General features: G+C 42.5%; 1 protein-coding gene across 1 annotated transcript; it reads left to right on the forward strand.

Moving 5' to 3' along the window:
- Positions 1-410: 410 nt before the first annotated feature.
- Positions 411-25,515, forward strand: ARPIN (actin related protein 2/3 complex inhibitor). Its single transcript, XM_043984932.1, has 6 exons — positions 411-549; positions 6,149-6,224; positions 11,147-11,279; positions 18,887-19,093; positions 19,548-19,711; positions 23,281-25,515. Exons 1-6 carry the CDS (start codon positions 458-460, stop codon positions 23,287-23,289), a joined length of 681 nt encoding a protein of 226 aa, XP_043840867.1. The 5' UTR covers positions 411-457; the 3' UTR covers positions 23,290-25,515.
- Positions 25,516-26,276: the final 761 nt, after the last annotated feature.

Genomic DNA, 26,276 nt, shown 5'->3' on the forward strand with positions numbered 1-26,276 from the left:
TCTTTATTACTTTGTTTACTTTATTGCTCCTAAATTCACACTGATCGGTGTTCTTCTCTTACAGCCGGAGACGCTATTCCAAGTCGAGTGTTGCGCCCCTTCAGGGAAGAAGGTACATTGCACAGCTCTCTTAGGAAGAGCTCTAGTCCTTTAAAGACAAATCTTGGAAAGGGACGGCCTGGACCATACCATTCCGTAAAAACAGGGAGGAGAAGAGTTTTGGGGCGTAGGGGAGGTATAGACCTTGATCTCCCAGAGCTGGCCTCGAGGATTATGCCTGGCTGAAATGACGGGAGCTTGATCTCTATGTGTCCTGAAAGTTAATACTTGTCTGATTTTACCTATGCTCCAGCAGGTCCCTACGCCTTCATCACCCCCACCTCAAGCATCCCATTGTCCCGTCCCGGGGAGGAAGTAGTTGCAAAATCATTCCAACTAAATCCCATCCTCTATCCCGATGAGTCGCATCTATCACGACAGCGCCCTCCGGAACAAGGCGGTGCACAGCACTCGGCTTCCTGGCTCTTGGGACCCGGCTGCCTATCAGCGGTAGGGCTCCCGTCTGGGCTCCGTCCTGCGCTTGGGGATTGGGCAGCTGTTCTCTGGGATCTCTGCACCCCCTGTCTTCCCCGGGCCAGGAGACTGGACGGGGCGGGGCCTCTGCTGTTCCTCTCTATCTCCATAGGCTTCGACTCCTTTCCTCCCAGCTGGGAATGAGGGTGGGGAAGAAGGGGACTTGGAAGGAGTTGTCATGGTCATTGCTTTGGGGCGGAAGGTGTCTCAGCTTTCCTGCACTGTTTTTCTTCTTTGGAAAAAATGAATTTTAATGGTTAAAACGCCTAAGTAACGCCAGTCCATCCTAGCCAAGGACAGGACTCCCAAGCGTGCTGAAATTTACCTGAGTTAACTTGAGCGCGCGCAAGATCCGGAGTCTGGGATGTGTGATAGCGCTGATGCCGCGCATCTCCTTCCTCCTGACTCTGGCAGCCCCTTCGAAGGGCCGGGTTCACATAATCCTTTAAGGTACTGAGGTTGTCCTCACCTCAGTCCGTTTAGGTGGAGTGGTGCAAGTATTACCTCCAAGGTTTGTGGGTTTTTTTGCGAGGAAATGAGGGTTAAATGACTTGCCCAGGGTCATACAGCTAGTAAGTGTCAAGTAATCTTAGGTCACACTTGAACTCAGGTCCTCCTGAATCCAGGGCTGGTGCTTTATCCACTGCACCACCTAGCTGCCCCTACTTCCAAGTTACTGATGAACAAATTGGCTCCCCACCCGCCCCCCAGGCAATCGCGGTTAAGTGACTTGCCTAGGGTCACACAGCTAGTAAGTGCCTGAGCCGAATTTGAATTCAGGTCTCATTGACTCGAGGGCTGGTGCTCCATCCGCTATGCCACCGAGCATACCCAAACCGGCTCTTAGAGGGCAGTGACATTCTGGGGACCCACGACAAATATCCTGACATCGAGTCCCAAATTCTTTCTTTTTCCAGACTTGGTTCTACAGTCCTAATAATGCCCCATAGTTCACAGCACTCTTCCTTCAGACAATTTACTTTTTAACAGCACCATTCTCGTACCCTGAGAAGCAAAAAAAGTTCAGCGAATTTGCCAGGGTCACACAGAACAATGTGGTGAAGCTGCCACGGACAGCAGCCCCATTTTGTTTCTGTGTTTAGTATTCATTTTGAAAGCATTCATTAAGTGTGGACCATGCATAAGATCTGAGAAGCTGTGGTCTCAGTAATAGAAAGTAGGCTGGCCTTGGAGTTAGGATGACCTACAACTTGATAGCCGGGTGACCACAGAATGGGCATCCCAAAATAGAATTCATTTTTTACTTACCAAAACCTTCTCGGAACTTCCCTGTTACTGTGGAGGGTTCCACTTTCTCCCGATTATCCTCATTGGAAACCTTAGTCCAAGCTCTCAACTCCTCTTTCTTGGTCTTTGGCAATAGCCTCCTGATTTGTCTCCCTCCCTCACATAGCTATGCACACCACTTTTTTCCCATAGAGCTGCCAAATGATTCTAAGAGGTCTGACCGTGTTACCACTCTCCTCAATAAACCCCAGTAGCCTATTATTTCCTCTGTTTGGTATTTCCAAAGTTCTTTATAACCTAGTCTCTAGTCTTCTTACACATTATACTTTTTTATGAGGGCTACAATCTTACCAACCTGGTTTACTTCCTCTTCTTCCGGAAGGAAACTCTGTCGACTCTCTATGTGCCTTTGGCTTGGCTGGAATGCTCCGAAAAGCACCTTCACCTCTGCCTTAGAATCCCTTGCTCTGTCCAAGACTCAGCTCAATCCCTAAAGTCTTTCTAAGGTTACCTTCTATCCATGCTGTATTTATATTTATATTTATATTTATTTATATACATGTCTCTCCCATTAGAGTGTAAGTTCTTGGAGGGCAAAGACTGCTTTTCCTTTTTCTTTGTATCCTTTGGGTGCCCAGCTTATTTGGTTTGGTTAAATTCTTGTTGATCAATCTTTCAGTGCCTCAGACAATTACCTAAAACGAAATTAAATCACTACACCAGGCTTCCAAGATAATGGGGAAAACAGTTCCTGTTCTCAAAACTTATGTTCTATTTAAGTTAAGCATTTTGCTCATACCCATAGAGTAACTACATTAGGAAAAGTGATTAATTCATGATAAATTTGTGTTTCCTGATCTTCCCATATGACTGCCTTTTTAATAGTGATAATAGCTTTGGTACCTCTAAGTGATAATGTCTCGGGTGTGATTTGAACATTACATTAAATTGCCTCTTATTTTGACATGAAGTCAATCTCTAGTCTTGGTCACTAAAGTATTAACAGTTCAATTTTTAAAAAAAGCACTTGAAATTTAACTTGTATCACCTGTAGGCCTTTTTTTTTTTCCCCATGTAAGGTCAAATTTGGGCAAAATTTGACCAATGTGAATTTTTTATTCAAAACAAGTCCTTCCCCACTCTGCCTCCCCCCTTCTAACTAGACCTTGTGAGAAAGAGGGAAGATTTATGGAAAGTTTGGCACCCAAGAGAGATTGTTTAAAAGTTAATGGGAGGGGGCGGCTAGGTGGCACAGTGGATAGAGTACCTGCCCTGGAGCCAGGAGTACCTGAGTTCAAATCCGGCCTCAGACACTTGACACTTACTAGCTGTGTGACCCTGGGCAAGTCACTTAACCCCCATTGCCCCGCAAAAACAAACAAACAAACAAACAACAAAAAAAAAGTTAATGGGAGGGGCAGCTAGGTGGTGTAGTGGATAGAGTACCTGCCCTGGAGCCAGGAGTACCTGAGTTCAAATTCAGCCTCAGACACTTAACACTTACTAGCTGTGTGACCCTGGGCAAGTCACTTAACCCCAATTGCCTCACTGAAAAAAAAAAAGTTAATGGAAACAGAATACCTCTGATATATCTATTTGGGGTGATTCCATTGCTTTGATCGAAGGGTACTAGTTCATTCCCACTGCAATGGTTATGAGCTCTAGTCAAACTGTGTTTATTGTGCTTTGTATCACTGTGGCACTGAGGAGGCCGATTTAAATATTTTCAAGAACAAAACAGAACAAAACAACCCAGCACTTGGTAACCCTCCCCTATAAGCTGGGTCTGAATTCTTTTTTGCTTTGACAGATGGGGAAGCCAAATTACAGAGAAGCAAAATAACTTGCTGTACATCTCTCAGCAAGAATTAGGAGGAGAGGGGGGGCTCTCCAAAAAGACACCTGACTTTCAGTCTAACACCCTGTTAATTGCTTAATATTTCCTGAGTGCAGACCGTGCCTCCTCCACCATCTTGTGCCAGCTTCCCACTGGGATAGTGGATGTCCTGTTAATTGCTGCCAAGATACAAAGAACTGTAACAGTATTCGCATTGTAGTCTCCTGATTTGGTACGGAGCGATGAGTTTGTGCAATTTGGTCCTAGATGTTGTGTGGTTAAACTGGAGAACATGTCTGTTTCTCAAGAAGTTTTAGTCTTATGGGGGATGTAGACAATGAAGTCATTGACTAAACCAGGGCTTGACAAATTTGGCTTGGATCTAGGAGCTAGCCTCCAAACTTGGGAACTGTGTTGTTTTTCAGCTTTTATGATAAAATAAATAAATAAAAGGGTAAGGGGGGGGGGTGTTTGTGGGGAAAGGCAACAGCTTCCCAGTTTGAGAAGGCATAACATCAGGAAATAAAGGAAAAAGCAAAGACTTATAGAGGGTGTGACCAGGAGGGGCAAAGTCGATTTAAAACGGGAAAGACTTTGTGCATCTTTTTTTAAAAAAAGCAGGAGGGCTAAGTTACTCGCCCAGGGTCACCCAGCTGGTAAATATCTGAGTTTAGATTTGAACTCAGATCCTCCTGACTCCAGGACTGGTTCTCTGTTCACTGTGCCACTTGGCTGCCCCTGTGGAAGCTTTTAAGGTAGCTCATTTGACTCATTTTGGGGGGTCTTCCTGATGGAGTGTGTTACCCTTCCCCTGTGTACCTGTTGACACCAAAGTTGGGATGGGGGATAGATTGAATAATAGCTATTATAGCGACTAGGACCCTTTCTACAGATTCAGCTGGGGGAGATTGACAGTGTCTGATTGGATTACTTACTTCCTGGGTACCTGGGAGAAAGCTCAAACCCTGATGGCCAGTAACCCTTCTGCCCTCTATCTCCTTTGCTGGGAATAGGGGGCTTAGGGGAAGCCCGTACTGGAGCTGCTGTAGGTGAAGTCAAGGCTGAGCTCACATTGCTCCAAGGCATCCATCAAACAGCACAGGCTTTTCATGTTCCATCATTAGTATAATTTAAATATGCACGACCAAGAAGAAATGTAAGTGGGAAGAATGGGGGACAGTTCTGTCGTTTGAGGGAAACATTTTCCTCAAAATGCCAGGCACTGCTATGGTGACCAGGCAACCAAGATTGGTTGAGCCCCAGAAGAAGCTTTTCTCTATCTTAAAAGCTTAAGAATTAGGGCTTTCTGCCTTCTCCTCTGGGGCTGTGAGATGGCACGGTAGACAGAGCACTGAGCTTGGAATCAGGAAGACTCATCTTTCTTCTGAGTTCAAATCTGGCTTCAGACATTTATTAGCTGTGTGACCCTGAGCAAGTCACCTCACCCTGTTTGCCTCAGTTTTCTCATCTTTAAAATGAGCTGTAGAAGGAAATGGCAAACCACTCCAGTATCCTTGTCAAGAAAACCCCAAATGGAGATCATGAAGAGTTGTACCTGACTAAACAACAACCCTCTCCTCAACCATCATTCTGTCGTGTGTGTGTGTGTGTGTGTGTGTGTGTGTGTGAGAGAGAGAGAGAGAGAGAGAGAGAGAGAGAGAGAGAGAGAGAGAGAGAGAGAGAGAGAGAGATATGTGAAGATGACTCCCAGATGTTCATAATGAACCTTCTTCCTTCTCCTGAGCTCTATTCCCCATCACCAGCTGCCTGCTGGAGATTTACAAATGGACAAGTGATTGACTAGGCTCTATCTACCCTTTTTTGCTCCTTTTTTAGGGTCTGCGTCTCATTTGATCTAATGGCATAATGGATATCAAGTCTTTTTCATACTTTAAAACATAATATGGGGCAGCTAGGTGGCGCAGTGGATGAAGCGCCGGCCCTGGATTCGGGAGGACCTGAGTTCAAGTCTGTCCTCAGACACTTGACACTTACTAGCGTGTGACACTGGGCAAGTCACTTAACCCTCATTGCCCCCACAAAGAAACAAAAACAAAATTTAAAGCATAATACACATAGCCACTCTTATTGATATAATTTGCCTCTGAATCCGTAGAAGAACGTACTGTGTAAGTGGATAGGACATTTTTCATTCTGTTTAGTTTTTCTTTAGCCCTGGGCAAGAGGGGCAGAAATGGATGATTTAGGTCACGGTTCTGTGTTAGTGTGGCTTGTGACAAAAGTGTTATGGTTCCTTCTTCTTCTTCTTTTTTTTTGGGGGGGGGCAAATGGGGGTTAAGTGACTTGCCCAGGGTCACACAGCTAGTAAGTGTTAAGTGTCTGAGGCCGGATTTGAACTCAGGTACTCCTGACTCCAGGGCCGGTGTTTTATCCACTGTGCCACCTAGTTCCCCTCCCCCCCCACCCCGTTATGATTCCTTCTTAAAGATTTATAGCTAGGCTGATCTCTCCTTTTTCTCTTTTTACTAGGGGAAATGGTATCCTTCTGGAGGGAGAACTGGTTGAAGTCTCTCGGCATAACATCTCAGATGCCAGTGGCAAAAAGGTGAGCATGATGTACTGATGAGCAAGGGGAGTCTGTGAAGCATAAACTGGAAAAGCCTTTGGGAGATTCAGGCAAGTGGAGAAGGGAGGTAGAGAAGGGGCACATGATATGCCACTTGGTGGCAGCAGTGAATTGGGCCAACATTTTTACTGAGATATTTAGGGAAGGGGGAATAAGCATTTATTAAGCACCTACTAGATGTCAGGCACTGTGATAAATGCTTTACAAATATTGTTCTACTTTCACAACAACTCTGTGAGGTAGGTGTGGTTACTATCCCCATTTTACAGTTGAGGAAACTGTGCCAGATAGGAGTTAAGTGACTTGCCCAGGGTCACACAGCTAGCAAGTGTCTGAGACTGGATCTCAGATCATTTAAAAATCCATTTGAACTGAGGACTTCCTGATTTCAGTTGATATGTATGTGTGTGTTTGTATAAATGTATATATATGTATATGTATATGTGTGTGAAAATGTGTCAGAGACAGGATTGGAATCCATGTGTTTTCAAGGCTAGGGCACTGCCAAATCAGGTTTGTTTGTTTCTTTGTTTCTTTCTTCCTTCCTTTCCTTCCTTCCTTATTTATTTATTTTTGGTGGGGCAATGAGGGTTAAGTGACTTGTCCAGGGTCACACAGCTAACAAGTGTCAAGTGTCTAAGGCCAGATTTGAACTCAGGTCCTCCTAATTCCAGGGCCAGTGCTTTATCCACTGCACTACCTAGCTGCCCCCTTCATTCTTTTTTTGTTTGTTTGTTTGTTTGGTTTTTTTTCAGGGCAATGAGGGTTAAGTGACTTGCCCAGGGTCACACAGCTAGTAAGTGTCAAGTGTCCGAAGCCGGATTTGAACTCAGGTCTTCCTGAATCCAGGGCCAGTGTTTTATCCACTGCGCCACCTAGCTGCCCCCATTCTTTATTATAAAGAACAGTTCTCTAGGAAGGGGAAACAGGAGGGATACAGTTAGAAAAGAGATGATATAAACACAAAAAATATCCATAAAAATGTGTTTCAAAAAAAAATACACTTTGGGGGGCAGCTAGGTGGCAAAGTGGATAGAGCACTGGCCCTGGAGTCAGGAGGACCTGAGTTCAAATCTGAACTCAGACACTTGACACTTACTAGCTATGTGACCCTGGGCAAGTCACTTAGCCCTCATTGCCCTGCAAAAAAAAAAAAAAAGAGTTCAGTTGAGACTGAATGGCTCAGTGTGGTGTTAAGGCCATTGTGCCTCTGCTGTTTGGCTTTGGGATTTCTCCTCTTTCGTTGTTATTTTAGCATGTGGTATTTTCATTGGTTTGGGATGGGCTAGTAAGCCCACATACACCAAGTACTGGTCTGGGGGGCAAGTGATGACACTGAAGTGAGATCAGATCAGAGCAGTAACTAGGAATTTTGACATCTGAGGCAAATTCATTTAAGCAGTAGTGGGGTTACCTCTACCCAACAAAATGACATTAGATTAGTACGTCTTTTTTGTGGCTGCATATATCTGTTGTCTGAGCACCAACAAAGTTCAGAGAAATTTACCTGCACCTTGATAGCAGGTTGCTTAGTTTGGGGATCACACAATCCTCAAAGACCCTGCAGAAGGATTATGATAAAAGTTGGTCATTGATGAAATCATAGATCCTTTTTTTTTTTTTTTAGTGAGGCAATTGGGGTTAAGTGACTTGCCCAGGGTCACACAGCTAGTAAGTGTTAAGTGTCTGAGGCTGGATTTGAACTCAGGTACTCCTGACTCCAGGGCCGGTGCTCTATCCACTGCACCACCTAGCTGCCCCGTCATAGATCCTTTTGACATAGTAAATGTCCTTTCTAATAAGTCTGTCATAATTATTCATTGACAGATATAGTTTTCTGTTCCCACGTTTCATGGCCTTAATGATGAACATGTTGAAATAATGAAAAAGAAGAAATCAGAGTTTGATAAAAGGAGACTCTAATCAACCCTAAACTTGAATGAGAATGTGCTTCCTCCTGCCCACCTCTTTTAACGAGTTTGCATTCCGATGCTTTGCCAACTCTCAGTAAGGAGTTTCTCATTCTCTGCTCTTTCACAGTGGGTGCTTAGTACTAGTCACTTCTCTCTTAAATTCATCAGACAACAATGGGTTAAGATTCTTTCTTTCAGACTCTTTACAAATACTATAAGAAATAACTCTAGGGATACCTAATTTGATCATTTTCCAATTTGCATTCATTTAAACAAATGTTTATTTACTGCCTGCTAGGCCTTCCAGCTCAGTAACACAGATGATACAGAAACAACCAAAGGGTAAGGCAGCTGTGATGGGTGTCTCCCAAGGTCTTCTTCTTGGGGCTCGGATCATTGAGAGTGGCAGCACCAGGGTTAGCACCTTAGGTTTCCTAATTGGCTTTGTAATACTGGGCAAATCAGGTCACCACTCTGGACTTCAGTTTCCTAGTTTCTCACATGAACAGGATAGATTAGGTAATCTCTAAAGTCCATCTGTAAACTACAGCAACATTTATTGTCATTGATAAAACTGGGAAGCCCTTTTGTAATAATCTATAAATTGTATCTCTTTTTTCCTTTTACTATTCCCTATAACTGTAATGGTCCTTTGGGTGCCAGCTGAGGGTGCAACACCTTAACCTTGCATTCTGAAATGTTTTGCAATTTGCAAAGCTCTTTCCTCCCAATCATCCTTTGAGGCAGGTTGTCTAAGTATTATCCCCTCCATTTTGAAAAAACCTGTATCTGAGAATAGATGTCTCATTCCATATCTCTAGTCTATCACCTGACACAGCTGGGCCTAGAGTCAGGAAGACCTGAGTTTAGATCCTGCTTCAGATACTTAACTAGCTGTATGACCCTAGGCAAGTCACTTAAGCTCTGTTTGCCTCAGTTTCCTCATCTGTAAAATGAGGATAATAATAGCACCTACCTCATAGACTTGGTTTTTTTGGGGGGGGGCAGTTACGGGGCAATGGGGGTTAAGTAACTTGCCCAGGGTCACACAGCTAGTAAGTGTCAAGTGTCTGAGGCCAGATTTGAACTCAGGTACTCCTGAATCCAGGGCTGGTGCTTTATCTACTGCGCCACCTAGCCGCCCCCCCTCATAGGCTTGTTTTGAGGACTAAATTTCATAATTGTAAAGCACTTAGCACAGTGTAGTAAGTGTTATATAAGGGTTAGTTTTTATTATTAAGAGAAGGCAGGTGTGACAATTGGAGTGACGCCCCCTGCTGGAGAGATACTGTAGGAAAGCTCTGCCATGAGGAGAAGGCATTTGAGGGCAAACCATGTGGCTTGGAAGGTCAGTTCCTTGGTGTCAGGAAGTGATGTTTGCTCGTGGGTACTGTCGATCAAAGCTACCAGCCAATTAGCTTGGAGCTCTGTGTGTGTGTGTGTGTGTGTGTGTGTGTATGGATGGGATGTTTCCAGTTTTCACAGGAGGCTTGTGGGATGAAGAAGGGGTGAGGCGCTCTCTCTCTCTCTCTCTCTCTCTCTCTCTCTCTCTCTCTCTCTCTCTCTCTCTCTGTCTTTGTCTCTCTCTCTCTAGGACCTTGTGGGGAGTGGGGCTGGAGATGCTGGCTCCCTGAGATAGATAGATGTAGGCACCTTGGCCTCTTTCTCTCTCCTCACCAAATTCTTATGCTCCTTAATAAATGCTTAAAAGTCTAAACTCTTGCCAAAGCTTCTAATTCATTGGCGACTACTCATTAGATTTTTAGACAGTATAGCTAGGATTTTAGCCACCTCACAGATAGCAGCCATTCAGATGGTGACCACGAAGTATTCACAGGCATGCTTTATCATCAGTTTTCTGGAGCCATAATTGGTCGTTGCTTTAACCAGAGTTCTGAGTTCAGAGTTTTTTTCCTTTATATTGTCTTAGTTATTGTCAAACTTGTTCTTTTGATTCTACTCACTTTACCCTGCATCAGTTTGTAAGAGTTTTCTGGTTTCCTGTGAATCTGTCTCTTTCATGGTACAATAATATTCCATTCCATTTGTCCACCATGATATTTTCAGCCAGTCCCCAATAGACAAGCATCCATTTTATTTCCACTTTGTTGCTCCAATAACAACAGAAAAGTTGCTCTTTTTTGCATTAAATATTTTTGCATTAGTACCATTTTCCCAAGGAATAATAGTTTGAGGTGGGGGTGGGGGGCCAGCATAACATTAACCAACCTGTGACTCAGTGAATAAGCCTCTGTTAGTCAGGGACTGTGTGCCAGCTGCCAGTTTTTCTTCTGATCCTTATTTCGATGATCCCTCTCTTGATTCTGTGCTGGTAGTTAGTGTTCTAGTATTTGGGAGCAGGGTGCCACTCCTGAGGCCAGGTGGCAGCCCCAAGAGAGGGTGTGTAAAAATTATGGCATCTTGGCAGTGGGGTGGGGTGGCATCCTGGGCCAGGCAAGGGAGTGAGACCTGTTTACAGCAGCTATTCTATAGTGGGGAGGAAACAGTCTCTATGTCACCATTTGGGGCATTGCCCTGGTTACGCCAGGTTAATTTCAGCTCTGGTTCATATCCAGCCTAACTCTCCTTGTCAGAATTATAGCAGCAGGGGCAGCTAGATGGCGCAGTGGTTAAAGTGCTGGCCCTGGATTCAGGAGGACCTGAGTTCAAATCCAGTCTCAGACACTTGACACTTACTAGTTGTGTGACCTTGGGCAAGTCACTTAACTCCCATTGCCCCTCAAGAAAAAAGAAAAAGGGAAACAGAATTACAGCAGCGGGAGGGTAAGATACACAATGGACTGTTTCCTCCTGGATCCAATCATCAAAGTGGGGCACTAGGTGTGGCTCAATACAAGGTGGGCAGTTGTAATAGATGGATTGCACAGAGAGAAGGTAGAATGTGTTGATGGGGGCAAGCCAGTCCCCAGAAGTAGGTAGGACGAGACAGGGAAACCTCTTTTACTTTTTCTCTTTGCTTGACTCTAGGAGCGTTACTATGTATTATACATCAGACCCAGTCGCATCCATCGCCGCAAATTCGACTCCGAGGGAAATGAGATAGAACCAAACTTCAGCAACACCAGGAAGGTGAACACAGGCTTCCTCATGTCCTCATATAGTAGGTATCCCTGGCACAATTCCAAGCTGCCTATCTACCAAAGGCTCCACTTCTCTTCTGCTTTATTCTCTCTAGCTCTCTTTCCCTTCTCCCCACCTAGACTTTCATTATTTGCTCCTTCTTCCAGCCTTCTCTTTCTTTTTCCAGACTTCCAGATTTCTTCATACCTTGTAAGTTTCATCTTAGTATTGTGATGATTAAAATCTAATGTGTGTGTCCTTACCTGCTCCCCAGTGTGTGTGTGTGTGTGTATGTGTGAAACTACTTAGGGTTTACTTATAAATTGAGCAACAGTTTAGGCTTTTTAGCATTTATTAAAGTATATTAGAAGTTAGTAAAGAGAGAAGGAGAGCACATGTCTCTGAAAGAATGGAAAAAACCCTAGCTCAGACCTATGCTCAAGAGAAAGAAAGAGCTCCTTCACGTAGCCTCTCACACTTCCCAAGAGAAAGACTCTCACTCAGTTCTACCAGAAGCCCCCTGTGGAACCGGAAGAGAAGTGGTCCCCACACACAGCTCCAAGCTAATTGGTTGTTCGCATTCAAGTCCATTGACTGACATGACTTAAAGGCGGTCTATGAATAGAGGCAACTTCTGGGACGCCAATTCAACCTTAGAAACCTCAGAAAGGTCAAATGCTTTCTCATCAGGGGGCAGGGGTCCCTGGTTCTCACAGTATTAAATCAGTCTTGAAAAATTATGAACTAGAGTCAGGAAGACCTAAGTTCATAGCTAGCCTCAGGCACTTACTAGCTGTGTGACCATGGGCATGTCACTTAACCATGTTTGCCTCAGTTTCCTCATCTATAAAATGAGCTAGAGAAGGAAATGGCAAATTGCCCCAGTATCTTAGCCAAGAAAACCCCAAATGGAGTCACAAAGAGTTGTACACCACTGAATGCACCATTTGAAAGCTTTTTCAGCCTTAAATATAATTTGGTTGGTAGGGCCCTGTAGGGCTGGAGGGTACATTGGTTAACCTGCCAATCTTATCCTACCAGTCCAAAGAGATAAATAAGAGAGAAAGAAAAGAGAAGTAGATAGATGGGTAGCATAGAGGAGAAAATGCTGACTACCTCTCCCCCTTTACTGTTCTAGACACTATTGAGCAGGCTGGCTGATTTTTGTAATATAGCTCTTTATCTGTGTTGGCAGGGGCAAAATGAGTTACATTTAGAGAAGATTCCTCAGGCAGTACTCTTCACAGGGGAGAAGAGGGCAGACACAAAATTAAGCGGGAGACACAGGTTTGGTTTTTTCTCCCCATTTTCTTCTCAAAATATGAGGCAGAAGTAGTATAGTGGATAAATAACAAGACTCAGAGTCAAGTGTTCAGGAGCTCAGTTCAAGTCTCTCCCAAACATAGACTGGTTTTGTGTGATCCCGAGGAGAACCAATGCTGACCTGCAGTGGTATGGCACGTTTTCTGGAAATATTTTACAATTATGAAATCACAGACCTCTCCCTGAAAACATTTGTGTGTGTGTGTGTGTGTGTGTGTGTGTGTTATTTGAGGAAGGGGAAATATAATTGTAAGGATGGGAATTGGTTATATTAATCCTAGCAGCTAGGTGGCACAGTGGGTAGACTCATCTTCCTTAGTTCAAATCTGGCCTTGGACATATACTAGCTGTGTGACCCTGGGCAAGTCATTTCACTCTGTCTCAGTTTCGTCATCTGTAAAATGAGCTGGAGAAGGAAATGGCACACCACTCCAGTATTCTTGCCAAGAAAACCCTAAATGGGGTGACAGAGTAGACAGTACTGAACTCCACCACCAACAAAAGAAATCTCAGCCGGTCTAATTGAATCAGTTAAAAATGTGAACTTGCTTAATCAGTTCAAGAGGCATAATCATTGGATTTAAAATAGATGATGCCACACAGGAAAGGATTGTGATTGGCTGAGAGAATCAGACACGTCTCTAGGCCTATAAATAAAAGAGCAAGCCAATTCAATCAGGTGGCAGACCAGTCTAGTTTGTGAAGCGGTCCCAGCCAACCCCCTGAGAGGGAATCACTTGAGAGGAGTAGGATTTATCTCCCTTTGCCACCCCCTACCTTTCCTCATCCCTTAGGATATCTAGAACTTCCATCTCTGAGCCAGGGATAGCCTGCCAATACATGAGAGATCCAATGTGATGTCAGATGTGGTGGTGTCTAACAGTATGGCAACTGGTCTGCTTACTTTCCTTTTACCTTTTTCTCCATCACTGCTCTCCTTGATTCTTTTCCATTCTTCCTACAAGGATGAAGCTGAGTGTGGTAGGTCAGCCAAACAATCTTTTCTTCTCCTGACCCTGATGTCCAGTGGGATTTACATAGATAAAAATGTAGTCCCGGTTATATTAATTTTGCTGCCTAACAGATATAAAGAATAGGGGATTAGGGAGTGTGGCTCATTGGATTAGACATAGGTTTGGGCAGCAATAAACCAGGCTTCATCCCAAAGTTAGCTAGCCCCTGACTCACGGAGTATCCTAGCAATAAGGATGATGGCGATGATGTCTAATATTTATATACCATTTACTATGTGCCAAGCACATAGCTAAATGCTTTACAGTTATTATCCCATTTGATCCTAGGACAGAGATCTACAAATCAGAGTACAGGCCAGGCAAGTGAAGAACTTTCCCTTCCTTAAACTGAAATGCCTGGGACCCTCTAAAGCTTGGGACATTGTAGCTTGAAAAGTCCAGTAAAAAATGAACAAGATGAGCAAGCAAAGAAAGTTGAGAACCAAAGAAAGTTTCTTAGCGACAAGGAAGATCGAGGTGTACTCTCAGAAGAGGATAGCAACGTCAGGGCTCATACATCCAGAGCTTCCAAGAAAAATATGAATTGGTCTCAGGTCATAGAGGCGATCAAAAAAGACTTTGAAGACTAAGAGAGGTAGAGGAAAAAATGGAAAGAGAAATGAGAGCGATGCAGGAAAGTCATGAGAAAAAAGTCAGCAGCTTGAAAAGCCAAATGGAAAAGGAGATACAAAGGCTCTCTGAAGGGGCAGCTAGGTGGTGCAGTGGATAGAGCACCGGCCCTGGAGTCAGGAGGACCTGAGTTCAGATCCGATCTCAGACACTTAACACTTACTAGCTGTGTGACCCTGGGCAGGTCACTTGACCCCAATTGCCTCACTAAAAAAAAAAAAAAAAAGCTCTCTGAAGAAAATAATTGCCTAAGAATTAGGATTGAACAAATGATCCTAGGACAGATTATCCCTCCTTAGAGGCTAAGATATGGTCACCATACTATGTCAGGGTTAAAATTTACTAATAAACATAAACAACATAATGTAGAGAGAGTTCAAGGTTGCTTTGAAAACAAGATAAAAATGAAAGATGCTGCTGCCCTACGAATTCAACTATATTTCTAAGTATTTTTAGCTTCTTTTGTCAGCTTTGGTAAGGCTATCTTCATGCTCATTCCTGTTTCCATGTTTTCATTCATATTTTCTTTTCTTTTTTTTTGTGTGTGAGGCAATTGGGGTTAAGCGACTTGCCCACGGTCACACAGCTAATAAGTGTGTAAAGTGTCTGAGGCCAGATTTGAACTCAGGTCCTCCTGAATCCAGGGCCAGTGCTCTATCCACTGTGCCACCTAGCTGCCCCCTCATTCATATTTTCTAACCTTGTCTCAGATACCATTCTTTCTCCCATTCCCCTATTCAAATCTTGTCCATCCTTCATGTCCTACTTCCAGTCCTATCTCATCCAAAAAACCTTTCCCTTGACTACTCCAGGTCCTCTCTAGCATTTCCTTTGTTTAAATTATGGCAATCATAGTGTGCAACAGATAATTTAGCACTTACTTAGACTTCTGATATTTTAATGGGTCTGTGATCTCATCAATATGATTACTCCTACCCTTGGGCAAATTGTGGCCCAACTACACCATCTTATCCTGTGGGATTTTTGCCCATGTCTTTCTGTAAATATTCTATGGAAGACCTACCCTCCTTGGACTCCTTAGCTGTTTTGGAGGTATGAGTTCATCATGTGTGCCCTTTCTTATTATGTGACTAACCCATCTCTTTTACTAGTCCCTTGATAACACCATTTATGTCACTCTTTATTGAAAGTCATCAGTGATAATATTCTGCAGCCTACTTGTATGTCTATCCATTGGCCTTTGGGATAGGTGAAAAAAAAATTAATGGATAAATTTTGTTTTAATCCAAAAGACAAATCAAAAACAAAGTATGGCTCCCACCAAAAGTTCAGCAGAAGAGCCCAAAAGAGTGAGTGATTGTGACTCTGAGTGGTCCAAGTTACCATTGGCTTTTGTAACAACCATTTGTTAAAAGAGAAAAATGCTCATGCCCTTTAACTCATACAGAGTACTACAACACTGAGCATTGTTGTCGCCTGAATTTTGTTGCTGTTTGAGGTCATCTTCATTTACGCAGTTTTAGTCTGATGAATAGTTTCCTTTGCATCTACTTTCTACATCATTTCACAGAAGCGTTCCCACATTTCTCTGAATTCTTCATAGTTGTCATTCCAAGAATATTCTATTTCATTCATCTGCCACAATTTATTCATTTACTCTCTAGGCACTGGGTGCATGGTTTGTCTGCAGCTTTCTGCTCTTATGAATGGTGCTTCTTTGGAAACTTGTATAAAGATAATGTCTCTTCTTGCTGTCGCTGACCTCCCTGGAGTAGAAACCTCTTAATGAATAACTGGGTCAAAAGATAGGGATAATTATGTGAATTTTATTATATGATTCCATATTGCTTTTGGAAATAGACCAGTTCATACCTCCACTGTCAGTCAATTACTATGTCTATTTTTCCATAGCCCTCTTAGCCTTGAATATTTTAGTCTTTTCGAATTTGATGAGTTTAAAGTGTTACCTGCAGTTCTTAATTTCTGAGATCATGGTATTCCTTGACATCATCGTCATCCTTATCACTAAGATTTATATAGCAACTACTCTGTACAAGACACCATGCTAGGCACTTTACAAATACCTCATTTGATCCTCACAACAATCCTCATTTTGTAGGTGAAGAAAGTGAGGCAAACAAGAGGTTAACTGACATGCTCAGGGTCTTACTAGTAAGCATGCATAGCTCGGAAGTGTCTGAGGCGGGATTTGGACTCAGGTCTTCTGACTCTAGTCCTATTACTCTAATCCACTGTACTACCTGGTTGTCCTATCACCAGAAGAATTATGATGTTGAATAGACAGATGGGCTTTTGTGTCAGGGAGGCATTTGGAAAAACTGAAAGTATGGTGTGATTTCCCAAATTGATTCCAGCCCAGTGCTCTTCTCCTGTTTAGTTGTGGGCCCAGCTCATTGTGTAACTGTAATGCTTGTCCAAGGTACACATACTCATAGAACTGGAGCCCCGACAGTGTGCTGCCAGTCCAAATGAAAGGTGTAAATATGGACAATCTTTATTTTTCCTCTACTTTATTTCTGGAACAAATGGCTAAACCATTTTTCTTTTCTTTTCTTCTCTTTATTTTAGCAGCCATGGTCCTCATTTAGAAAATTCTAGGTTTTGGTGCAGATCAGCACAGTGTTTTTTGTTTTTTTTTTGCGGGGCAATGGGGGCTAAGTGACTTGCCCAGGGTCACACAGCTAGTAAGTGTCTGAGGCCGGATTTGAACTCAGGTACTCCTGAATCCAGGGCCGATGCTTTATCCACTGTGCCACCTAGCCGCCCCCCAGCACAGTGTTTTGTACAAAAAGGAGCATCTGGAAAACTTTTCCCTGAAGAGTGAATTCATCTTTTAGCCTCCATTATAACAAAAATAATTGACCTTTGTGTAGAACCTAAAAGCTTATAAAGCACGTTACGTATATTATATTATGTGATCTTCACAAAAAATCCCTCTAAGGTCCTTCAGATATTAATAGCCCCATTTTATGGATAAGGAAAGTGGTGATGGTGGTAGTGGTAGCCTGCAGCAGCAATATACTTTAAAAATATTATCTCATTTGATCCTTATAACAACCTTGGGAAGTAGGTGCTAATTATTACCCCCATTTTATAGATGAGAAAACTAAGAGAGACAGATATTAAGTGACTTGCCCAGGGTCACACAGCTAGGAAGTATCTGAGGCTAGGTTGGATCTTCCTGACTCCAGGTCAGTTGCTCTAATGATTATACTGATTATATCATACTCCTGTATACCACTGTAAGATAACTTCTATGCAGTCTCTGAGAAAAGTGTAATGGGTTATCCAAATGTGAAATGTAATTATTTTCTTTCATAAATATTGTTTTTATCTGCTTATAAACCCAAACCAAATGAGATAATATATGTAAAACTCTTTGCAAATCTTAAAACTCTAGATGAATAGGAGCTACTGCTACCACTGTCATTATTATTATTATTGTTATCATATTGTCATAATTATTATTATTGTTATGATCTTTGTGGTGGTTCCCTTTTATCTATTAGATCAGGTCTAAGCTTCTCTGTCTGCTTCCAAAGTCCCCATAATCTGGCCCCACCCTTTCCAGTAGTCAACAAGCATTTGGTCCATCTAGGTCCTATAGTGAATAGAGCACCTGGAATCAGTAAGACCAGAGTGTGTGACCCTGGTCAAGTCACTTAATTTCTGTCTGCCTCGGTTTCTCCAACTGTAAAATGGGGATAATAGCACCTACTTTCCATGGTTGTTGTGAGGATTAAATGAGATAATATTTAGAAAGAGATGAGCACAATGCCTGGCACATAGTAAATGCCATGTAAATGTGTGCTATGATTATTATTAAGTGCTTAGTATATTCCAGGCACTGTACTGAGCACTAGGGATCCCTGAGGGAGACAGCATGTATATGACTGTTTCCATACAAGGCATACAAATGGAAGGCAATCTCAGAGGGAAGGCCCTAGCTATGGAGGACTTGGGGAATGGGAGAAGAGAAGAAAACCAGGAAAGGCCGTGTTTTACAAGGTGAGTCTTAAAGGAAGTGAGGAGGGGCTAGGTGGCTGAAGTGAGGAGGGGCTAGGAGGCAGAAGCAAGGAGGATGAGCCTTCCAGGCCTGGGAGCCTCCCATTGCCAAGGCGTGCAATCAGGAGATGATGCGTCATTCAAGCAATAGCCAGTATCAGGACAGTATAGATGGATCCTAGAGTATGTGGAGGGGAGGAAAGTGTAAGAAGAAAGGAAAGGTAGGAAGGGGCCAGGTTGTGAAAGGTTTTTGATCTAGCCTGTGGGGAGGGCTCTGATAGCATCACCCAAAACACGGAGAACCTGAGCTCTAGATGGAAATACTCTACTTGGGCCAGCAGCTGTATTCAGCATCAGTGGGATCCAGCTGCCTCATAAAAATACACTCACTGTCAGAAGAGATCTTTTCTCCTCAAAAACCTGAGGATTTCTGATAGGACAGGCAAGAAATAATCCCTGGGGTTTGAGGGCTTAAGATCCTAACGGTAAGAAGAAGCTGTCAGATTACTCCTGGAAAGATCTCCAAACAGAGAACAGGATCAGGCTAGACCAGCAAGTGAGCAGGAAGGCCTCCTGTTTTCTCCCAGATTCCGCAGGGGTCTCATTTTTACCCAAGAGACCTTGTGGAGCCAGAAAGATGCTTTGCCTGGGAGTTCTAGGCCTCTAACAGAATTTTGTTTGGTCTGGTGGTCAGAGGTAGAAGCCAAAGGTGACACGGACAGACTCTCACCCACGGAGTTGAAGGAGCTTGTGGAAAAGCCAGAGCTGCTTGCATTGACGGGAAGCCACACTCCAGACCAGGCACTTGCATTTTGGATTCCAGAGATAGAGATGGAGAAGATTGAGCTGGAGCTAGGTTCAGAAATTCGTCTGAAAACCCAGGGTGATAGTCCTTTCATAGGTGAGAGGTAATTTCCTTTCTCACAGGTCCCTTGCTATCAGTTTTCCGATTGCTCATATAAATAGAGGGGCTCTCGTGGGTCTCACTTCTAAGGCCACCCCATCTTTCTTCATGGGAGTCCAGCAGAGCTTTTTCTGTGCATGGGATACAATGTCACCATGGGACATTTTTAAGTCTCACAGCAAATCCCATGGGAGCCCCTAGTCTCCAGTGTCCTCACCAGCTCTTTTGAGTGAGGGGTACCATAATATTATGGAATTTTTGTCACGGATCTAAGAACTACCATTTGGTACCTGAATTGGTATCTATGCACAATATACCCATGGTGGTAATTTGTGGGTTTGTTTGACCCTATTTTGATTGACTTCTTGAGAATGAATCAGCTCTCCTCAATGGAAAAGAATATGTTTTCTTCCCCAATGACAGTAGTCCTTCCAACCTTCTCTTTTTTTAGGCTCTCTAGCAAAACTTGAGGCTGGAACAGTGACCAAGTGCAATTTTGCTGGCGATGGACAGACAGGGGCATCCTGGACAGAAAATATCCTGGCACAGAAATCCTCAGAAGAAGCAACATCTGAGATCCGAGGCCAGGGGGACGGGGCAGAGGATGATGAGTGGGTGAGTTGGGAGTGCCTCTCGAGCCTCTGAAGTGAGTCTTAAAGTTGAGGGTGAGAGGAAGGTGGAGACAGGGAAGAGTGTTGTCCATTGAAACCCCACCTTTGTCAGTTCCTCTGTGCAGTTTTGGAGAGTTAGCAACTGACAGAATACAAACTTAATCGAATAATCATTGATTGGTTAATCACTTCATAATAGACAAGGCACCTCTAATTTCTTCAAGGTCTAGTAAGGTTGGTGAGTAGGGACTTTTCCTAATTTTTATGTTTGAACTCTGGTTATAGCTTATAGTGGAATCGATCACTTTGTGGTGATCTATACCTAGGAGAGGCAGAATGACTTGGGCTCAGGCTTTGTGACCCTAGGCAAGTCACTTAACTTTTTATTACTACCTAGACCAATTCTTTTGGACTACAAGTTTAAGAACAGTAGTTGATCTTCCTCATTTCCTCCTTAAAGTCTTTTTGCTGGAGACTTTAAGTTGGTGACATTGGGTATGATAGTTTTTCTCTTGGGCTTTCTGGAGAGTCTTGAATCTGGTTTGTCTTTGCCTTCTGATGCAAACACCATCATCGGCTGTTCCAGGCACACCATTAGGACACTGGTAGAAAGATCAGAAACTCATGAGGTCCCATGGTCGAGAGGGAGAGAGGAGATAGAGACTGTGGCTGTAAGGCTCTCTACTCTTCTCCTCCAATTGATTCCTTCTCAAGGGTTCAGATGGAAGACTGCCCTTTCTGTTCAAATCTCTAGGGTTCTGAATTAGATCCCTGGTTTTATATAAACTCCACAGAACATTACCAAGTTTCCTCAGCTAATTAGAAAATAGTTCCTATGCAACCCAGTTGATCAAGGATTTTTTTTTCTATTTTAGTCTAAAGCCTATGATTAATCATTTGTTTTTGATGTATTCTCACCTAGTTAAGGTAATAGGACATTTTAGCATTTACTTTTTAAAATATTATTTTCTTTTTTCCCAATTATATGTAAAGACAATTTTTAGCATTCCTTTTTTACAAGATTTTGAGTTCTAAATTTTTTTTCTCTCCCTCCCCTCACCTCTTCCTAAAATGGTAAGCAACTTGGTATAGGTTATATATATGCAGTCATGTAAAACCCATTTATTATTAGTCACAGTTGTGAAAGAAAAAACTAGACAAAAAGGAAAAAAAACAAAATAAATTAAGTGAAAATAGTATGCTTTGATCTGGATTCAGAGTCCATCAGTTTTTATCTGGATGTAGATAGCATTTTCCATCATGTGTCCTTTGTAATTGTCTTAAATCACTGTATTGCTGAGAAAGAGCTAAGTCATTCGTAGTTGATCATTATACAATGTTGCTGTTACTGTGTACAGTATTTTCCTGGTTCTGCTCATTTCACTTTGCATCAGTTCATACAAGTCTTTCCATGTTTTTTCTGAAAACTGCCCACTCATCATTTCTTATTGCACAATAGTATTCCATTGCATTCATATGCTACAGCATGTTCAGCCTTTCCCCATATGATGGGCATCCTCTTAATTTCTAATTCTTTGCCACCACAGAAAGACCTATAAATATTTTTGTACATATGGGTCCTTTCCCTTTTTTAATGATCTCTAGGGGATACAAACCTAGTGGTGGTATTGCTGGGTCAAAGGGTATACATAGTTTGGTTGCCCTTTGGGCATAGTTCCAAATTGCTCTCCAGAATGGTTGGATCAGTTAACAAAACCACCAACAGTGTATTAGTGTCCCAACTTTCCCTCATTTTCTCCAACATTTATCATTGTCCTTTTTTGTCATATTAGCCAATCTGATAGATGTGAGGTAGTACTTCAGAGTTGTTTTAATTTGCATTTCTGTAATCAAAAGTGATTTAGAGTGCTTCTTCATATGCCTAGAAATAGTTTTGGTTTCTCTATCTGAAAACTGCCTGGTAATATCCTTTGACCATTTATCAATTGGGGAATGGCTCTTATTTTTATAAATTTGGCTCAGTTCCCTCTATGTTTAAGAAATAAGGCCTTTATCAGAAAAACTTGCTGTAAAGATTATTTCCCAGCTTTTTTCTTTCCTTTTAATCTTGGTTGCATTCATTTTGTTTGTGCAGAATGTCATTTACTTTAAATGGGATATGGTAACTTTATTTACTTATTCAATCAACACCCCCCCAACAAGTATTTCCATCTTTCTTTGATTTATTCATATTCATTCAAAAGGACCTGTTTTGATTGGTCTGTAGGCCATATTCAGAGATGTTTCTTTTTTAAAAATACGTATTTTTCACTGCAGATTTGAGTTTATATTTTTTAAAGTGCTCAATTGAATATTTAGAGAAAAGTAACCATTACAATGGGTTATTTTTCCAGGCAGATGAACCACAAAATTATTATTTTTGTAATGGAAAACAGGGCAGTCAGGTTAGTTGGTCTTTGTTATATTTTCTCCTAATAGACTGGTTTAGGAGAGGAATCCTTGGAGTAAGTTAGATCTGAATCCAGGGCTTGCTTCTGAGGCATGACTGTGTGACCTTGGATAAGTAATTTCCCATCTTTTCAAGCTAGTATGTTATAGTTGATGGAAGCAGTTTCCATACTGAGAATTTCCCAGATGATAAAATTATAAAATAATAAGCAGGTAACACGTTTTAAAAAGTTAAGAATCACTGGACCAGTTCCTAGGGCCAGATGTTCCATGGAATGAATGGATAAACAAATATTTATTAGGCTATTACTGTGTGCAAGGCATTGTTCTAATGTAGAAAACCAAGACAGCCTCTGCTCTCATGAACCTCCCATTCTAATAGGAGAAGACAATAAATCTAGGAGGTTTCAGTTTCAACTCAGATGGAAGGCACCGTGGTCCATAGGGAGCAGCAACAGGGCAGGTGATAAGGCCAAGCCCTTTGGTCGTGAGAACATTTTCTTCTGGGTCTTTGGCAACTGTGGTTGCTGAGCAGGCAGGGGCTGCAGTCACCTACAGAGATGGTTTCCAGCTTCACAAGAGTTACTCCCCTTGGATGATGACTATGGAGGATGGGATAGAACCAAAGCCAGTGGGATCTAGGTGGCTTTGTTATTCCTGGGGTTCTTAGGTTTCTCTGCCATTGGAGGCAGTTGGTCAGCACTTGGTGGCTACAGGGGTCAGGCTGGAAGCAGGGCCAGTGACCTGGGGGAGGGATACTTCTGTTCCTAGGGTTCTTTGACTGTTTCCCCCTGGACCTGAGGGGAGATGGTAGCAGTGGTTTGACTCACCTGATCCTTTTCTTGTTCCAGGGCTCCTGAATAATTCTCACTGATAGGTTCTGAGATTTTATTTTATTTATTTATTTTTTTTTTTGATGAGGCAGTTAGGGTTAAGTGACTTGCCCAGGGTCACATGGCTAGTAAGCGTTAAGTGTCTGAGGCCAAATTTGAACTCAGGTCCTCCTGAATCCAGAGCTGGTGCATTATCCACTGTGCCACCTAGCTGCCCCGGGTTCTGAGTCTTTTTTGCTCAGAGTGCTAAAACCTGATCCTGACCAATTCGAACATTTCAAATAATGCTCCCTGTTAATAACTGTTCTCTTTTTTCTTTATGTTTCTTCAGGATGACTGAGAGCAGCAGGAAGTGGAGCATCTCTGTGGTGGCTGCCATCAGCATGAAACTTCTTTTGAATCCCTTTACCCTAATTTCATCTTTGATGCTTCTTATGGAACAGTGGCACTAGGAGAGAAAGATGTCCTCACCTCATCTTAGCAGGTGGTTGGAATATACTTCAGGCCAGCCCACCTCTGCTAAAATCCTATCGAGGTTGGACTAGTCCATTCGTTGTGACTCCTGGAGTCCCCGGACTCAAGGCCCATTCTTCTTAGAGTTTCCCCGTGTTTATTTCTTGTTCAGGAAGGGTCACTATTTCCTTATTCAGGTGGCTTAAGAGTCTTCTTGGGGTGTGACCAGATACTTCCAAGATGAATTGGAATTATTTATAACTGCACTTGGAGGGAACAAAAGTGATTCACTCAGCTGAGACACTGTGGCTCATGGGAACAAGTTGGTGAATCCTGTGTTGGTCATTTTGGCTTTAACTTCCTGCATGAGCCCCTGAAAAACTGAAGTTGCATGTCATTTCCTCTGTTCTTCCTCTTTGTGCCTTGCACAGATTCATATATTCTCTCCTACAGCCCCATACCCCTCTTAACTCTCTTGGCAATGCAGCCATATTTCCATTTACACTGTAGCCTTCATCCCCCAATTTCACCTTGTCCCTCTGCTAATTGTCCCCTCACTGGGGCTGGCAATTTTAATCTCCATTTCCTGATTCTAAGATCCCTTGGATTTGGCCAGCACTAATTGAGCAATTGATAGGGAAGAGCCAGAGGGTTGCAGTTATTCACCTCCACTGTTGTATCTAATTGTCCCTAAAACTAACCCTACCAATCTAGAATGTTTTGTTTTTTAATGTATTTTATACATCTTTTATACCACGAGCTAATTTTATCAGCAGTTTTTGTTAATTAGTAAATTTCTGGGGTGGGAGAACACAAAACAGCTCTTATTTAAGTATGTGCTTCTTAGTTTGAGTCAGGTCAACAAGCATTTAAGTGCTTACTGTATGCCAGGAACTGTACTAATCTTTCTTTTTTTTAATTTTTAATTTTTTTTTTTTGGTGAGGCAGTTGGGGTTAAGTGACTTGCCTAGGGTCACACAGCTAGTAAGTGTTAAGTGTCTGTGGCCGCATTTGAACTCAAGTCCTCCTGAATCCAGGGCCGGTGTATTATCCACTGTGCCACCTAGCTGCCCCTGAAATCTACTTTTTCTGAAAAAGGAATAGGGCCCAGTTGGGGCCTTGGAGACCTCGATGACTTGAAGACTATCCAAAACATTCTGAGAATATCAGTCAGCAAGCATTTATTAAATATCTACTCTGTACCTGGTATTACACTAGGTAGAGAGATACAAAGATCAACTTTGGGATTGTTAAGTCAATCTGTGTTCCTTCCTTATTCAGGACTGGACATAAACTTGCTTAATAACTGGCCTTTTGCTTCACAACTCAGTTTTGTCAGTTAATACACATTTATTAAGCACCTACTATATGCTAGGGACTGTGCTCAGCACTGGGGATACAAAGAAAGGCAAATCCTGAAGGAAAGGAAAGTTCTGAAAAATAATGTATTTGTCTGAAGTTTTCCTGGTCAGTATCACTTGTCAGATGGGCAAATAGAAAAACGTCCAATAGCCCAGGATGGAATCCTATTTTTCCACATTCCAGGGTGCCCCAATGAATTAAACCCCCTCATATTATTTTCTTTTAAAGGGAAAGGAAGCAAGCATTACAAAGTTCCCACTGTGTGCCAGATACTGGGCTAAGCGTTTCACCATTGTTATCTCATTTCATCCTCACAGCAACCCTGCAAGGTTGGTGCTGTTAATATCTTCATTTATCAGTTGAGGAAACTGAGGCAAACAGCAGTTAGGTGACTTTCCCAGTGTCACTCAACTAGTAAGTGTCTGGGGCTGGATTTAAACTCAGGTCTTCCTGATTCCAGGTCCACCCAGTGACCTTTCCACTGCCTAAAAGGCATCTTGCATCACATATATTTTGTTTAATTTTTATTATTTTGGTTTTTATTAATGGGGGACTGATACCTTTTGGTTTTCTGTCATCTTAATTTCTGAATATAATTCCCTCCCAGAGAGCTACCCTTTGTAACAAATAGTGGGAAAGAAAACAGAAATAGATGAACAAAACCAGCACGTTTTCTTTGTCCCACAGTATATGCAATATTTCACACCTAAAACAAGAAGGTGCATTTTCTTTCTTTCTTTCTTTCTTTCTTTTTTTTTTTTGCGGGGCAATGGGGGTTCAGTGACTTGCCCAGGGTCACACAGCTGGTAAGTGTCAAGTGACTGAGGTCGGATTTGAACTCAGGTCCTCCTGAATCCAGGGCTGGTGCTTTATCCACTGCGCCACCTAGCTGCCCCAAGAAGGTACATTTTCTCAATTCTTAAGAAACTTGTGCAGAACAGATGAAAAAATTTACAAAGACCTATAGAGTTAGAGTTAAAAGGATAGTTAGAAGGGGTGGCTAGGTGGTGCAGTGGATAAAGCACCGGCTCTGGATTTAAGAGTACCTGAGTTCAAATCCGGCCTCAGACACTTGACACTTACTAGCTGTGTGACCCTGGGCAAGTCACTTAACTCCCATTGCCCCGCAAAAAAAAAAAAAAAAAAGGATAGTTAGAAACTATCCTTACATCATGGAAGTTACATATTCCCACCTGTCTTTAAGGAGGGTTTAATTCTGGGACCCATGACTTTGGGTATAAATAAACTCTGTGTCTTACTGAGGCCCAGTGACTTTAATGCAAAGTCAATCTAGCCTGGTAGAATGAGAATTCGTGAAGATCAGAGGTTCATAGAATTAGAGCTATCAACCCTCTCATTTTACAGATGAGGAAACTGAGGCCCTGAGCAGTGAAGTGATTTGCCTGAGGTCATACGGCTAGCCACTGGCTGAGGTGAGATTGGAACATAGATCTTCTGTGCTCTTAAGTCCAGTGTTCTATATACACCACCCTGGTTTTGTTACCGATTTAA

This window comes from Dromiciops gliroides, chromosome 2 (assembly GCF_019393635.1).
Source record: "Dromiciops gliroides isolate mDroGli1 chromosome 2, mDroGli1.pri, whole genome shotgun sequence".
In the NCBI taxonomy this organism is placed as follows: Eukaryota; Metazoa; Chordata; class Mammalia; order Microbiotheria; family Microbiotheriidae; genus Dromiciops; species Dromiciops gliroides.